This window comes from Lotus japonicus, chromosome 1 (assembly GCF_012489685.1).
Source record: "Lotus japonicus ecotype B-129 chromosome 1, LjGifu_v1.2".
In the NCBI taxonomy this organism is placed as follows: Eukaryota; Viridiplantae; Streptophyta; class Magnoliopsida; order Fabales; family Fabaceae; genus Lotus; species Lotus japonicus.
In genome coordinates, this window is record NC_080041.1 from 41992410 (window position 1) to 42009308 (window position 16899).

At 41.5% G+C, this 16899-nt stretch overlaps 1 protein-coding gene across 1 annotated transcript; it reads right to left on the reverse strand.

Annotated features, from left to right (window-relative positions):
* Window positions 1–7954: 7954 nt before the first annotated feature.
* Window positions 7955–8560, reverse strand: LOC130736000 (uncharacterized mitochondrial protein AtMg00310-like). The gene has a single exon (XM_057587863.1). The coding sequence runs from the start codon at window positions 8558–8560 to the stop codon at window positions 7955–7957; it is 606 nt and encodes a 201-aa protein (XP_057443846.1).
* Window positions 8561–16899: the final 8339 nt, after the last annotated feature.

The following is a 16899-nucleotide window of genomic DNA, read 5'->3' on the forward strand; positions in this document are numbered from 1 at the left end:
TGCCTTACTCCAACACTCTTCAAATCCCCTCACTCCTATTCATGAATCCCAGCCAGCCGCACAAACCACCTCTCCACCACATTCCCCAAGATCTTCATTCTTTCAACCTTCTCCTACTGAAGCACCACTCTGGAATTTGCTTCAGAACCAACCCTCTAGGTCAGAAGATCCAACTTCTCTCCTTACCATTCCATACGACCCATTAACTTCTGAACCCATACCCAAACCAACAGAACCACAACCCAGAACGTCTGATCACTCTGCTCCCAGAGCATCAGCACGTCCTGCTGTCAGAACCACGGATACAGACTCTTCATCAGCCTTCACACCTGTATCCTTCCCCATCAATGTCTTTGACTCTCCTCCCTCCAATACCTCTGAATCACTTAGAAAGTTCATGGAGGTTAGGAAAGAGAAGGTATCTGCCTTGGAAGAATATTACCTTACCTGTCCAAGCCCTAGGCAATATCCTGGCCCTAGACCTGAACGTCTAGTTGACCCAGATGAACCTATCTTGGCCAATCCTATCCAAGAGGCAGACCCCTTAGTCCAACAGGCTCACCCTGTCCCTGACCAACAAGAGCCAATTCAACCAGACCCTGAACCTGAACAATCAGTATCTAACCAATCCTCGGTTAGATCACCTCACCCTCTGGTTGAAACTTCAGACCCTCACCGTGGAACCTCTGAACCCAATGCTCCCATAATTAACATTGGTTCTCCACAAGGTGCCTCTGAAGCTCATAGCAGCAATCACCCAGCCTCTCCTGCACCCAACCTCTCCATCATTCCCTATACTCACCTTCAACCCACATCTCTCTCTGAGTGCATCAATATTTTCAATCATGAAGCCTCCTTGAGGCTCCGCAATGTGCACGGTCAGACTGACCTCAGTGAGAATGCTGAAAATGTGGCTGATGAGTGGAACAATTTGAGCACTTGGCTGGTGGCTCAGTTTCCCGTTATGCTGCAGCTCCTGCATGCAGAGGGAAGTCAGAGCATTGAGGCTGCAAAGCAAAGGTTTGCTAGGAGGGTGGCTCTTCATGAACTCGAACAGAGAACCCAGCTTCTTGAAGCCATTGAAGGAGCCAAGAGACAGAAAGAACAAGAAGAAGAAGCTGCCCGTCAAGCAGCAGCTCAGGCTGAACAAGCCAGACTTGAGGCCGAACGTCTTGAAGCTGAGGCTGAGGCAGAGCGACTTGCACCAGTTCTGTTTACTCCTGCTGCTTCTGCTTCCATTCCAGAACCTCAAGCTGCTCAGAACGTTCCTTCCAGCTCTACTCCGACAAGCTCATCCAGACTCGACATCATGGAACAACGTCTTGACACTCATGAATCCATGCTGATTGAGATGAAGCACATGATGATGGAACTTCTGCGCCGTACTGACAAATCTTAGTTTTTAGGATCTCTTCTTTTTCTTCCTTTTCCTTTTTATTTAACGTTGTTTTATTTAAACTCTGCTTATTTACTTACTTTAATTTGTTCATTTGTGATTCTATATGCATATATCTATATATATTTGTGGCACATATGTTTGCAAAACCTGTTTTATTCATAATTGTTCTATGTTTACATCATAATTCTTTCCATCATACATTATTCCCTATATCTAGAATGGAGGATCCTTCCTCATTCTTCTGCATTCTTGGCGCTGCTCCACTCTTTCCTTCTCCAGACGATCCAATGCATACTCTATGTTGCCAAGTTTGATGCTCAGATCATCTTTTTCTAGACTCTCTTCTGTCGTCTTGAGTCTCTTTTCCACAGTCTCCTTCTCTTCCAGCAGATTCAGCTCCCGCTGGCAAAGCTCCTGAATCTCTTCCACGAAGCAGAGGAACTCCTTCAGATCTTTCTCCATCTCTGGACCAAGATCTTCTTCAAGCAGTGTCTTCGTCAGCTCTTGTATGGTCTTTGTACCATCGGGATGCCTAATATTGAGGAACATATCTTCCTCAAACGCCTTCCTTCTGAGCTCTTCTAATGCCATTCTGTATGATGCCATTTTGTTTTCTGAATATTATTCGAGGTGTGAAGCTTACCTTTCTCTCCAACGTTTTTATAGGCTTCACTTTCTCTCTGAAAGTTAATGCTCTTACAGTTTCTCGAGGTTAAGTACTTGGTAACTGACCCTTCTATTTCCTCACTTGACCGGTGGTAAACGTTCATCCCTTGCATTAACTCTTCTATTTATTATCGCCTCACTCTGATTCTTACATCGTTTTCATTTTCTTTAAACTTAGACCTTCTCTAAGGGGGAGTACCTTGTACTTCAAGCTAAGTTTTTCACACCCCAAGCTTTTTGCTTATGACAAAAAGGGGGAGTAAACCCAGTTTTTGATGTGTAAGATGTGTTAGTGTGACTTATTTTTCTTTTGGAGATTTTAAGAGTTCCACCTTCATGACCATAGATGTGTCACTGGGCAAATACAAGGAATACATTTCACTTCTTCTGAAGTGATTCTAAGTTGACTCTGATACCCAAGACTCTGATACCTTGTCCATGACTCTGATCACTTATGCGCTCTGATTATTCGTTTTTCATCTATGTCATAAGCTTTTCACTCTGAACTCTTATATGATTTAGCTCAGAATCTAGACTTTACTAACGTTTTCATCAAGTATTAGATTCAGGGGGAGCTAAGCTCAGAATCAAGCAGTGACTTGAATTCAGAATGAGCAAGATAAACTATTCACATCAGGATAAGTCTTATTCTATATCTCTAAACTCTGAGTGAATTCAGTTTAATGTTTAAGAATTGTTCATCAAAAATCTTAGTTTTGTCATCATCAAAAAGGGGGAGATTGTAAGATCAAGTTTTGATCTAGTAGTACAACTCTATGTTTTGATGATTACAAGTTAACCTTTTGATATGAACAATTGTGGTACTCTAACGTGTTTTTCTGAGTGTGCTATTTACAGGCTCTGACCCTGACTCAATTTCACACAAATCAGAAGCACCGTGTATAAAGGGTAACCCAAGCAACGCTTTCGCATTCACCATGTTCAGTATGAACAGTGGAAAAGCTTCAGAAGATCTGAAGCTATACAAACTCTGATGAGGACTCAGTCGCTAGAAGCTCTGATGATCCAGAAGTTCTGACAACCAAGAAACACTGAAGGTTCAGATGTTCCGATGGTGTAGAAGACTCTGAAGATCCAGAAGCTGAATAGTGGAAACTCTGAAGTCCAGAAGCAAGAAACTCTGAAGGCCATGTTCTTCCCTCTGAGTTCAGAATCAGAAGATACAATGGTCAGAGGATCTGTGCTTTCCCTCTGACTCTGATCAACCTGCTTCACAAGTTCCAATACGAAGCATTCCTCTGATCAGAAGTCTCCTAGGTTAAAAGGTCAAGTCGCTATCCAAGTACAAAAGCAAGTGTACCTTCCTGACGACCTACCTAACGTTCTCAGCCACAGCAGAAGCTGGATTTTCCAGAACTGCCCTCCAACGGTAGCATTTCCATGCAACGCTCAACCCTAATCCTTGGAGTATATATAGAGGCTGAAGATTGAAAGAAGCGGCTAGAAGAAAGAAAAAATATACAAGAAGCAATACACACGCGCAAGACATATTCTAAGCTTTCTTTCATCTTGTAATTTATTTTAGTTTACACTCAGCTTATTCAGAAGCAAACTCTTGTAAACACCAACCTCAAACAGTTGTTTGATTTTCCTTTAGGAGATCAAGGTTGATCGGATCCTAGAGAAGACTAAGAGAGTGAATCTTAGTGTGAGCTAAGTCAGTGTAATTGTTAGTCACTTGTAGGTTTCAAGTGCAGTTGTAACTCTTACCTGATTAGTGGATTGCCTTCATTCTAAGAAGGAAGAAATCACCTTAACGGGTGGACTGGAGTAGCTTGAGTGATTTATCAAGTGAACCAGGATAAAATCCTTGTGTGCTTTTCTATCTCTATCTTTTGCACTTAGTTCTCGAAAAGATTTGTTAAAATCTTTAAGGTGGTAGTTTTGTACTGAAAACGTTATTCAAACCCCCCCTTTCTACCGTTTTTCATACCTTCACTCCATCGAAGATTCTCCATCGCCTAATAGCGTTAAGCGCCCAAACAACAAGTAGCAAATAGAAAGGGTTAACTCCATGCCATTACCATGTGTGAAAGAGAAAAAACATGCTATTCAGATATAAGTGCATAACATGGCACATACGCTAGCAACCTAATTCAAGATAGATGACATCATATATTCAACAATATAGATTTAAATCAACTATCAACAACCTCAACAATATTTCTACTAAGATATCAGCAACTTAACAACCTATATATTAACTCAGATATCAACAACTTAACAACATGTAACATTTATTCAGACATCAACTTAACTGCATATGACAACTCAGATATCCACAACCTCCACAGTATAGAATCAAATCATATGACAATAATCTCAACAATATAACATCAAATCAAATAACAGCAACCTCAATCTATAACATCTAATCAGATGTCAACAACCTTGACAATATAACGTCAAATCAGATATCAATAATCCTCAACAATATAACAACAAATCAGATATAACATCAAATCAAATAACAGCAACCTCAATCTATAACATCTAATCAGATGTCAACAACCTTGACAATATAATGTCAAATCAGATATCAATAATCCTCAACAATATAACAACAAATCAGATATCAATAATCCTCAACAATATAACATCAAATCAGATATCAATAATCCTCAACAATATCAATCAAACAATAACGTCTCGCAAGACGGGACAGTCCTGTGAAAATATCCACTCCACTGTCACTAAGTAACGCCTCGAAGGACGGGATAGTCATGTGAAAATATCCACTCCACTACCACTTGATAACGCCTCGAAGGACGGGACAATGATAGGACACACCTCCTCATCGCCACTTATAACGTCAAACATGACGGGACAATCATAGGACACACCTCCTGATCGCCACTTAGCGTCTCACAAGACGGGACAATGATAGGACACACCTCCTCATTGCCACTTAAACATCACACAAGACGGGACAACCAGGTAAACACAATCACCTGACCGCCGCTTATACGTCACACAAGACGGGACAACCAGGTGAACACAATCACCTGACCGCCACTTATACGTCACACAAGACGGGACAAACAGGTGAACGCAATCACCTGACCGCCACTTATTGCGCCACACAAGGTGGGACATTCGGGTGCACACAACCACCTCATTGCCGCTTATCGCCACACAAGGCGGAACAACCAGGTGAACACAATCACCTGATCGCCTCTTAGGCTTAGGCTCTATATGCCAAGTCAGTCAACAACAATGTCCAAACCAATTATTAATTCGGAGTAACCACATGTTATTCCTATTATCAACGAACATAAATCAATTCAATTGCATACCAACTCAGTTCAATGACAGAAACCAGTAAACGGCCGAAGCCTCTCAGAAAACGGAGACACACGTCTCAATAAGTTCACTCGGCCGAAGCCTCCAGAAAACATTTTCCCAGTTCAACACAATAATCATAATCCAATGTCAATCAATATAAACATCTTCATCTCAAACGCATGCAGTGCGATAAAAGGATGCAAGACTCAAAGACACTCTAAAACCGAGTTACCCTTACCTTAGTCAATTTCTCCATCCAAGCTCAACATCTCAGTCCAATCCAAAATAAAGCTCCCGAACTCAGCAAGTTCACCGGGCGTCCTCCTCAGTTGTGAAACCTCACCAATTGCTCCAAAGTCTCTTTCCTCAGCTCAACTCGTTCCAAACCTTAAGCAAAGTATCATTGCTTAGTCGCTAAGAAACAAAACAACTAATAACACTATCAAAACCCGAAAAGAAGCTTTCGAAGCTCTAGAGTTCGACATTTAGGCACGAATGGACAATAAGACATGTTTTCGCTAAAATGCGCATAACTCGAGCTACAGAACTCGGAATGACACGAAACCAACGCAAAAATTTCTACAATTGAAAGAGCTACGCAATGGCTTAGGTCATACAGACCCAAAAATTATTTTTGGACACGGTACCCTAACAAATAGGTTTCGGCCACTTTAGAAAATAGGGTTTCCGAACTTTTTCTTCGATCTAAATCAATTCCTAGGTATTCTTAGGCGATATCTAGGCCAGGGAAACTCTCAGAAAAATTATCGGATCGAAAACTAGAACAGGGGTATTTTGGTCAAGATTTTTAGCTCGGAAACTCAAAATCGGAATTTTGAAAAATAAATTGGATGAGGTCGATACCCACGACGTTTATGACAACTAATCCTACTGAAGCTAAGCTCATTCGAGAGTTTTTGATTCAAAAAGAGGAACCTCAGCATAAAATGAGTATTTTGAGCAGAATTGAAGTTCTGCGACGATTCGACGAGAATCGGCGAAATGTAATTCGCTAAACATGCTCTTGGGCATGCAGGGAATAAGTTTAGACAGAGAAATCAAGTTATTTGGACAGTTTTACAAAAAGCTCAAAACTTTGAGCACAGAAAGACATAGAGAAAAGCGATAGAATTTACGATCAGAGGTAAGGAAAAACATCAGTACCTCGAGGCCTACGCGTAGCAACGAACTGTGCGACGATCAGGCAAAAAACGACGAAAATCTTCTTCTCCCTCTCCTCCCTTGAGCTCACGGCCACCATGGGTGAATGGTGAGGAATTTTGAGTTTTTCTCCTATTTATAGGAGATGGAAAACGCGGGAAAATGAAAATTTCGCGATTCCGATTTTTCCTGTGCATTCCTCGGTGAATTATAAGATAGAATCAGGCGACAGAATTCCAGAACTCGAAACAGGTTTCCTGGAATTTAAGGAAGCGACTCGCTAATGGTGTTAATCGATTTAACCCGAAAAGTTACTTTTTGCAGTCGATGTCGGAAGAGAAAACTTCCTTCTGAAGAAAGATTGGAAACATCGAAAGAAATGGGTGTATGCGTGTGGAATCTTCGTTTGAAGCTCCGAATAGAAAAAGTCTTCATCAACAGTTTACTTTAAGGTTCTTGAGCTATCAGGGATTCAGTTTCGGCAAACTTCCGAGAAACGAAATTGATCATTCGTACATTCCAGGGTTTCGTGTTGAAACACTCGTCAGGGAGAGGAATAAGATAAATTCTTATAATCCTCTGAATATTTTTGAATTCCGTTTCTACAGTGCTTTAAGAGCGGATTAGTCTTTTACTAACGCTTTCGCCCTAAGGCGGAAGTGAATAAAGCTCGTGCTATAACCTATAGCGACTATAGAACTATTCTTAACCATTTCCTGAACTTTCTTCTTCATAACGCTAATCCAAACATTAAACACAAGTCAAGTTCCCCTCGCGCTTACACAAAATCCTATGCGTGAGTTGGAAATTAATTATTTATTTAATTCTAAAATCCTAGGTCTTACAACGACGCCCCTGTCGCTGGAAGCGAACATGAACCAACAACGTTCCCACCCGGGTTTAACTCCCACGATGTCCAAGAACGTGCACGAGCTAGCACCCACTAGCCATCAAAACTGCCCTCCCTGAACATTATCGAATTCCTGCATTCCCACAACACATACAAGACTGATTGCGCCACTGCCACCATCTTTGAATCTGCAACCTCCATTGCCACTGCCAAAAGAGCCCACACCGAAGCATAATTATCCACACGAAGGCCAAGGGTCGAAGCAAACCAAACACCCCTTACCAAAGAACACTGGAGGAAGAGGTGGGCCTCAGATTCCTCCTCTGCACCGCAAAGAGGACAATCAGAATCAACATCCATATGTCTCCGCCTCAAATCGCCACGAACTGGGAGGTAACCACACACCGCACACTAAGCAAACTCCTTTGCTTGAGGAAGGGCTGGGGAAGACCCGAACTTATGCCAAAAGCCCACAAATATGAGAGTTTCCACCGAAGAAGAAGCTTCTGGGATTGCTAAGATCTCACCAATGAACCGGTAACCAGTCTTTGAATTATAAATACCATCAAAATCTATGGCCAGAAAAGAATGTCCTGACCAAGACCCAAAGACAAGGGAATAGCTAAAATAGCTTTCGTTGTACCTAGGCAAAACATGGCTTCGATAAGAGGACTGTTCCATTGCCCGTTCGACATCAAGCCCGCCACACGACGAATATTCAGCTCCGCTGCCAAGTCTTCGCGATAAATAACAGGAGCACCTCTTGGAATCCACCTCACCACCCAAACATCAACTCTTTCACCATTGCCAATCCTCCATAACCCCCCCCCTCTTTGAAAGACCCACCTCGTTTTCCAAATACTAGTCCACGCATAGCTAGGACGATATCCTTTTTTTGCACCATATAGGTCACTAGCATGAAAATACACAGCCTTAAAGACCCTTCTTAAGAGAGAATTCGGGCAAGTGTAGACTTTCCACCAATTTTTAGCAACTAGAGCCATGTCAAAATTCTTTAAGTTCCTGAATCCAAGGCCACCAACACTCTTGTGCCTACAAAGCTTGCTCCACTTGCACCAATTAAGACCCCTCTTGGTCACATCGCTTCCCCAATAAAATCTAGAAATCATGCTATCAATATTTGCACAAAGACCATCAGGCAAAATAAAGCAAGACATTACATAAGAGGGTATGGCATGAGCCACCGATTTAATCAAAACTTCCCTCCGTGCTCTTGAAGAGATTTTTCCTTCCAACCCTCAAGTTTCTTCCAGAATCGTTCCTTAACAAAACTAAATATTTGAGATTTTGACTTACCGAAAATGGTAGGAAAACCCAAATAATTATCATAGCTTTCAGCTGCCTTTACTCCCAATAGCTGTCTAAGCTCATTAAAATGGATATCTGACACATTTCAACTCACAAAAAGTATGGACTTATCAAGGTTGATCACTTGTCCAGAAGCTCGCTCATAAGTGGCAAGGATGGACCTCACACACTCTGCCTCTCTTGGCTCAGTACGAGCAAAAAGAACACTGCCATCTGCAAACAGTAAATGAGAAATAACAGGTGTTGACCTCACAATTTTTAAACGACTCAAATCAGAGCAACTAATATGTTTATCAATCAGAGCAAAAAAAACTTCACCACAAAGGATAAATAAATATGGAGACTAAGGGCTCCTTGGCGCAAACCTCTGAGGAGAGAAGTGTAAGACCAAGATTTGGTTCTGTGTACATCTCTAAGTTTTGATGATAACAAATATATATTTTGAGTATCGATAACTTTGGTATTCTAACTTTTGTCTTTTGTGTATTTGACAAACAGGTTCTGATTCTGATTGAAAGGGGTTTTCATCAGAAGTCAAAGACCAAAGTGTTGACCACCAAACAGCTTCTGCACTCACTACGTTCTAATGAACGGTAGTTTAATATTTCAGATGTTCTGAAGATTAAAGCTTTGATGTGGGCTCTGAAGAATCAAGTGCTGAAGACTCTGAAGACTAGAAGTTCTGAAGTGAACGGTCAAAGACTCTAAAGACTTGAATATTCTGAGGACCCAAAGAAAGCTGGCTCTGAAGACCAGAAGTTCTGAAGTGAATGGTCCAGAAGCTGAAGACTTCAAGTTCTGAAGATCCAAGCATCCTCGTGACTTTGACTAGAAGCTTCACAAGTTCACATTTGAAGCGCGCATCTGAAGATCAGAAGTAAACAGTAAAGGACAAAGAGTCACTATTAAATAGTACAATCGTAGTGTACTATTCTGACCAGTCTACCTACGAGGATCAACCTTTTTACGTTCTGGAAATTCTAGAAGTACCCTCCAACGGATAGATTCTCTCAACGGAAATATAACTTTGTGCTTGGAGTATTTAAGAGCTTAAGAAAGGAAGAAAAAGCGAAGACTGTAACACCCCGATTTCGGTGGCGTCACTTTAGTAACCAAAAGATAAACTAATGCGGAAAAACGTGAATATTTTTTTTTCTCGATAATAATGAAGACAAGACTGAATTAAATAAAACCCAAATGCGAAAAGCAATAAAACTAATATACAATATATATAACAGCCCCCGCTGTAAGTAGCAACCTCGTCACGAGTAACCTCCAGTGACGGAAAGAAAAGTGTAACGCCCGTAGGCAATATGTACAAACCAAATACAAAGGTGAAGTGTCCGCAACACCATCCCTCAAAACTGAGAATAAGCTGGCCCATCGGCCTGAAACAAGACCTCCTAAGTCCAACCAACTCTCTGTGATTCCCGTAAGGAAACCACACAAAAAGCTATAGGCGGGAAACTACCCTGTCCCCAAAGAAACAAATGAAGCAATGACTGTCAGAGCTAAGACTCTACTCCTACACTAATCCTATCTCGAGGAGCTCACACCAGCACTAAAAACTATGTGCCAGCATGATCGTCGTCTGAATCAGAATCCAGAACGACTAAGTCTATATGCACTACCCGTTCTCCTCTCGCAACAGTGATGCGCTCCGGTGCTGGACTCACGGGCTTAGGGCCCGAGCCCTGATCATCAATGATCGCAACGGTAGGTGAACTGGAGTCTGAAGACGTCACTCCCACTGGCTCCTCCTCTGAGGGATCCTCCTCGTCTGAAGATAACGGTGGTGGTGGTGGTCCTCCTGCTCCTGGTCCGCAATGCACACCTGGTGGCAAGTTGAAGCTGACGGTGCATCTCCGCAGCAGTCCTGCTGTCAAGAGTCCTCCACTATCTACATGGTCCTCCATGATCCTCCCGGAGTACGTCGCGCGATGGCTAGCGGGGTCTACCGCCCATGAACCGGGGTCGTCCTGGTCTATCATCTCGTACCTAATCCCCCCCGAAGGGTGGACCATTGTGAACCAGTCCGCAATGGACATCTGACAAAAGGCGTTGTCCGCCCAAGCACACACAGAAGATGCGAGGGTCAACTCCAAAGAATTATGTAAATATTACCACCAATAGATACATAAGAGATAGCCACTTAGGCTTATAGCTAGGGATAACATCCTAGGGTTGCATATTTCACAATGAATATAAAAGACGATAGTAGCAATTAGCATGCATCAAATAAGATTAACAATTATCAATCACACTCAGCAACTAAGTCAGTATGCATGTTGCATGAAATGATATGGCGGTTAACCCAGTTAACCAAATGCATTCCGGAAAGGGATGGACATCAAACGGATCAATCCTAGCACCAGCAACGGTGGGACCATTTCTGCCCGCGTGCCTCTTACTCCAACAACAACGGTAGTCAGATCAGCAGTAAACCCGAATGTATGCCATTTCGGTCTGCTACAAGAGTCGTCTACAAACGCTCTTACACGGCATTCCGGGTCTTATGACCATTTTGGAAACCGACGAAGGTCCGGTATCACGCCGTGTATTAACCTCCTATGTGTGCATGAATGCAATGTGATTAGCCAAACAACGTCTCCGACCTCACTCGACACGTCGCCACGTGTTCTAGCTAAATTAATGTCTCTAAAAGCTTACCCTAAGGTAACAGTCGATTCTGCGACAAAATACAGTAATCATAAAATGAGTGCAACCACTCACAATAACTCTTCGAGTCATCAATGCTCTCACGAAGTCTCACGCTTCAGTGGAGTCTCACACATTCACAAAGTCTCACGCTTCAGTGAAGTTTTATGCTTTCACGGGGTCTCACGCCCCAGTGAATTTACACACTTGCACGAAGTCTCACGCTTCAGTGAAGTTCCATGCTATTCACGAGGTCTCACGCCTCAGTGAAGATCCATGCTTTCCACAAGGTCTCACGCCTCAGTGGAGTATCCTGCATTCACAAGGTCTCACGCCTCAGTGAAGCTTCATGCTGTTCACGAGGTCTCACGCCTCAGTGAAGATCCATGCTTTCCACAAGGTCTCACGCCTCAGTGGAGTATCCCGCATTCACAAGGTCTCACGCCTCAGTGAAGCTTCATGCTGTTCACGAGGTCTCACGCCTCAGTGAAGATCCATGCTTTCCACAAGGTCTCACGCCTCAGTGGAGTATCCCGCATTCACAAGGTCTCACGCCTCAGTGAAGCTTCTCGGTACATCCCTTGGATGGCTAAACCAACTGCTCAACGAGCAAAGAGTATCAACATACTCGGAACTTAACAGCTTCCTCAATACTTGGATCCGACGACACTTCTCGCTTTCCGAAGCTAAGATTTGCATCCTAAGCTTCCTTTCGAGTTTATTATCATTATTTGAAGATTTAGTGGTTGTTTAATGTCTTATGAATTTTCTTTACAAAATAATATCCGTTTGATCTTATCGCAATGCTTATAAGTTCTCGGGATCTCCTAATCCCCAAATAACACCAGAGAATGTCTCGATCCATGAAACACCATAACAAGGCCCGAATCTCATTCGTCCTATCAAACTTTCTCAAAACTCTCAAAATAAAATCGGCATGACCTGCCCGCTATTCTCACTACTCAGAAACTCAGATTTCATTGCAAAAGCATAATTAACTCAGCACAATCAATCAACATGTCATATATCAACATATTAAGCAATAACCACATAGCACTTAGCATATAAGGCATGAATCACACATCTTAAATTACCCACATAGCACTTAGCATGTAATTCACTCTCAAAAACATTCAGTAGATGAATCATCTACATTGTCAGCCGAAGCCTCAGAAAACATTTTTCCAATCAAACACAACCAAGTGCATAAACAGTAAACAATGTCGAGAGCATTGACTCTAAGCATTAACTAGAGATTCAGTGAGAAGCCCTCACCTGAAGATTCTCTAGGATTCTCTTCGGATGCTCCTACACAATCAACTCCTTGCTCTCTAGGAAATTCCTCAAAATCACCTTTAGAACAAAGCCACATAAATCAATCACAATGAGTCAGAAACTCATCAAACAATAGATACTAGGGTTACTCGAAGTAGCATATACTCCGAGGTACGATAATCTAGCGTGAAAGAACAAGTTTTTGAAAAAGGAATTTTCCTTCCTCCCCCCTATAGCTCTCGGCCACTATAGGTAATTGGGTGGGTCGGTTTTTCTTCGATCAAACTTGGTTCCTATGCTATCATTAGTCGTAACTAAGGGTATTCTAAACTCGGAAAAATTATCGGATCAAAAACTGTCGCAGGGGTATTTTGGTCAATATTTTTAACTTAGAATTTCAAAACTGAAATCCCAAAAAGCAAATTGGATGGGGACGTCACCAACGACGTTTATGACAACTAATCCTACTAGCACTAAGCTAAGGCGATAGTTTTCAGCCCAAAGGACGAAGCTTTACTCCAAAAATGGGTATTTGAGGCATAAATTGATTCCGGCGGAATTTCGGCGACATAAAGGAAAAACTAATCCGACAGAAGTGATCTTGGGCACGTAAGGAAGATGTTTAGAATCAAAAATGAACTATTTAGGATAGTTTTGCAAAAACCTCAAAACTATGAGCACAGAAAGACATAGAGAAAAGCTATGGAAAAAGCGATCAGAGGTAAGGATTAGCGACTATACCTCGAAACCTTGAAGTAGCAACTGATTAATCGATGATCAAGCAAGGAATGAACAAAATCTCTTCTCCTCCTCCCTTATGCAAACTCGCGGCCTCCTTGGGGAAAATGGGTAAGATTTTTGTGATATTTTCTCATTTCTTGGCTATATATAGAGGTTGGTAAAACGCGGTAAAATGAAAGTTTCGCGAATCTGATTTTTCTGGCTTCATTCTCCATGAATTCTAAGATAGGTTTTGGCGAAAGAATTCCAAAACTAAAATAAGGTCTCCTTGTAATTTTGGTAACTAATGCAAAGTCGGTGTAAAACTATTTTACCCGATAAGTTACTTTTTGCATCGATTGTCGGAATAGAAAACTTCCTTCTGAAGAAAGATTGAAATCATCAAGAGAAATGGGTGTACGCGTGTGGAATCTTCATTTGACGTTCCGAATAGAAAAAGTCTTCATTGTCGGGTGTTTCTATGGTTTTGAAATACCAGGGTTTCGGTTTCGGCAAACTTCCGATGATTGGAATCGGACGTTCGTAGATCCTAGAGTTTCGCCTCGAAACGATTGTGATATATGGAAAAAGAGAAGTTCTAACATTTCTCTGAAGATTTTTGGAATTAACTTCCATCGTGCCTATAAGTGAAAACTAGCTATATACTAGGGTTTCTGACCTAGGTTTAAGCGTGTAACGATCGTGCTATAACTTTTATCGACTTTGGTACAATCCTGAGACTTTTCCTGAACTTTCTCCTTCATAAATTTATTTCATTTCGTACACTCTAGTTCAGGTTTCCCTTCACAATACATCAACCCTAATCGTGAGTAAGAAAATTATTCACTTAGCATAAGCTTAGAAACTTGGGTCTTACAAAGACATTGCATTGCAATACAACTCTCATGTAGTGAAAACACTCGAAGGCTACTAAAGCATTACCAGTGATTAAGTGGCCAGGAACAAAAGCGCTTTGAGTGTCACTAATCAGATCATGCAAAATTCCTTTCAGTCGGCTTGCAATTTTTTTAGTAATAATCTTAAACAAAACACTACACAAGCTTATAGGTCTAAACTGTGTAGCATGTACAACCTCTTTCACCTTAGGAATTAAAACAATAAGGGTTCGATTAATCGTACCTGGAGAGATAGACCTTTGTAGAATCTGTAAGCAAAACCTCGGCAAACACTCTCCAACAATATCCCAATGCCTCTGATAGAAGAGTGTCGGGAAACCAATAACGACCGGAGCCTTTGTGGGATGCATATGGAACAGAGCCTCCTCCACCTCCTCTTTTGAGAAAGGAGTCAAGAGCCACTCTAGATGAGTAGCAGACACCCTCCCTGCAACTAAATTAGTCACCTCCTTTATTCCTGTTGGATGAGATGATGTGAATAGTGTCCCAAAGTAATCCCCAAGTACACGTGCTATGTCCTCATCATCTTCAAATTTCTCGCCTTTGTCATCCTCTAGCTTCTCTATCATATTCTTTTGACGCCTCTAGGGCGCTTTCTAGTGAAAGAACCTTGTATTCGGGTCCCCATGTCTTAGTCATGTTACCCTTGATCTCTAACCCCACCAAATCTCCTCTTTCTCAAGCTAATCCTCCAATTGCTTCTCCACCCTCTTCACCTCATGAATAACCTACGCAGTTTGAGTTTGTTTTTGAAGATCCTAGAGAATCTTTTTACCATATGAAATCTTCTTGGGAATATCACCAAACTTCTCCCTTCTCCTCCCTTTCAAAACTCTTCCCACCTCCCCAATTCTTCCCGGTATATTTGCTCGAAGTCGATACCATGATTCTGCTACTAACTCCGAACACTCATCTCCCTCCTGCAACCAAAGCTCCTCAAACCTGAATAATCTAGCATGTGGTTTCTCTTTCCTTCTTCGCCGAGAAGAGCAAGTAAGTAAAATGGGATTATGATCGGATCGGAGCCTCGGGAGATGAGAAATCCTAGTGAACGACCACATGTTATTCCAAGCCCCATTAACCAAGCCATAGTCAAGTCTCTCCTGGATTGTTCCCGGTTCTTCTCTTTGATTGGACCAAGTAAAGCGGTAACAAGAATAATCAACCTCCTAAAGGCCACACTCGGCACAACATTTCCTGTTCTCCTACAAGTGCCCCAAATCCGGAGGGTCGCCCCCAAGTTTATAAGTCGGGGATAAAATGTCATTGAAATCACCAACACAAAGCCATGGGATAGACCCTCTAGGATCAAAACCTTTGATCATATTCCAAGTGGCGGATTTTCGTCGTTCCTCAAGAAAACCATAAACAGCCAACACCTGCATAGAAACATTAGATACAGGGTGCAAGACATTGAAAAGAATATGATTTAAAGATGCAGAAATAACTTCCAAATTAGTGTCATGCTTCCAAAGCAATAAAAGACCACCCGCTATAGAATTGCCACGACCCGCACTTTGGACCGGGTAAATATTACCAAACCCCTTAACCCTCTTTGACGTAAAGCCTCCGAGGAATAGAGTCTTGTTTCCATAATGAACACAACATCAGGAGCTTATGAGTGGATGAGCCCTTTTAAGGTCTACACTACCAGTAGGTTCCCAAGCCCACAGCAGTTCCACGATAAGAACTTCATTGAGGAGGGCGGGATATGCAGTTGAGGTAGCTGAGAGTAGTGATTCTCTGATGATGTATTATGAATAGCTGCCAAATGATGAGACTACCACTTCTAATTGGAAAATTGAAGAAATGGTCGAAGAAGAAGAGGCTGAGCACATAGACAATGATGTTGTTGAGGTTGTTGTATCTCAAATGGCTAAAGAATTTGCAGAGCACAAAGCATTGGTTGATCAGAAGCTATCAACCATCAACGAAACGCTTGAGCTCATCTTCAAGATACTTGGCTGAAGTCAAACATTTGTATCTCTCTCACTATTTATAACCTTTGCATTTCATTCGCTTTAGTACAAGTAATTAATATTTATTTATGTTGCTGAACTACCTATCTCACATTACTCCAGTTTATAAAATTCAAATTTATTATGCTCTTTATCATTTTATCTAATTTGTGCGATCTTTTTGAATATGTCAAAGGGGGAGAGAATAGAAAAGCAAAACTAAGATTCTAGGTGTTTGAAAGGACCTTGGTTTACAAATGGTTAAAATCAATTTTTAATCAAAAGAGAAAGAAGAGTTGTGTTTATGATTTTTTTAATAATCACTTATTGCAAAACTCACTGGAGTATTCTATCGTTTTTCAAAACTTTTAAAATATTCGTTTTCTCTTTAAAATTGTAATGTTCAAAAGGGGGGAGATTGCTAAGTTCAAATGTTTACTCATATCGTTTATCATGTTTTAAACAATAACAAATTTTAGGGGTATAAGTGGATTAAAAATTTCATATTTCATGAACACTTTGACTTATTGTTTATGCCTACCTTGTTCTGTCCAAGCCAATCGTCTTACACAAAAAGACAGTTCAATCCAAAGAAGAAGTTGCATTCTACTAGTCAAAGCCTATCGTCTCCCTCAAAATGACAAATGGAAGGAAGAAGAC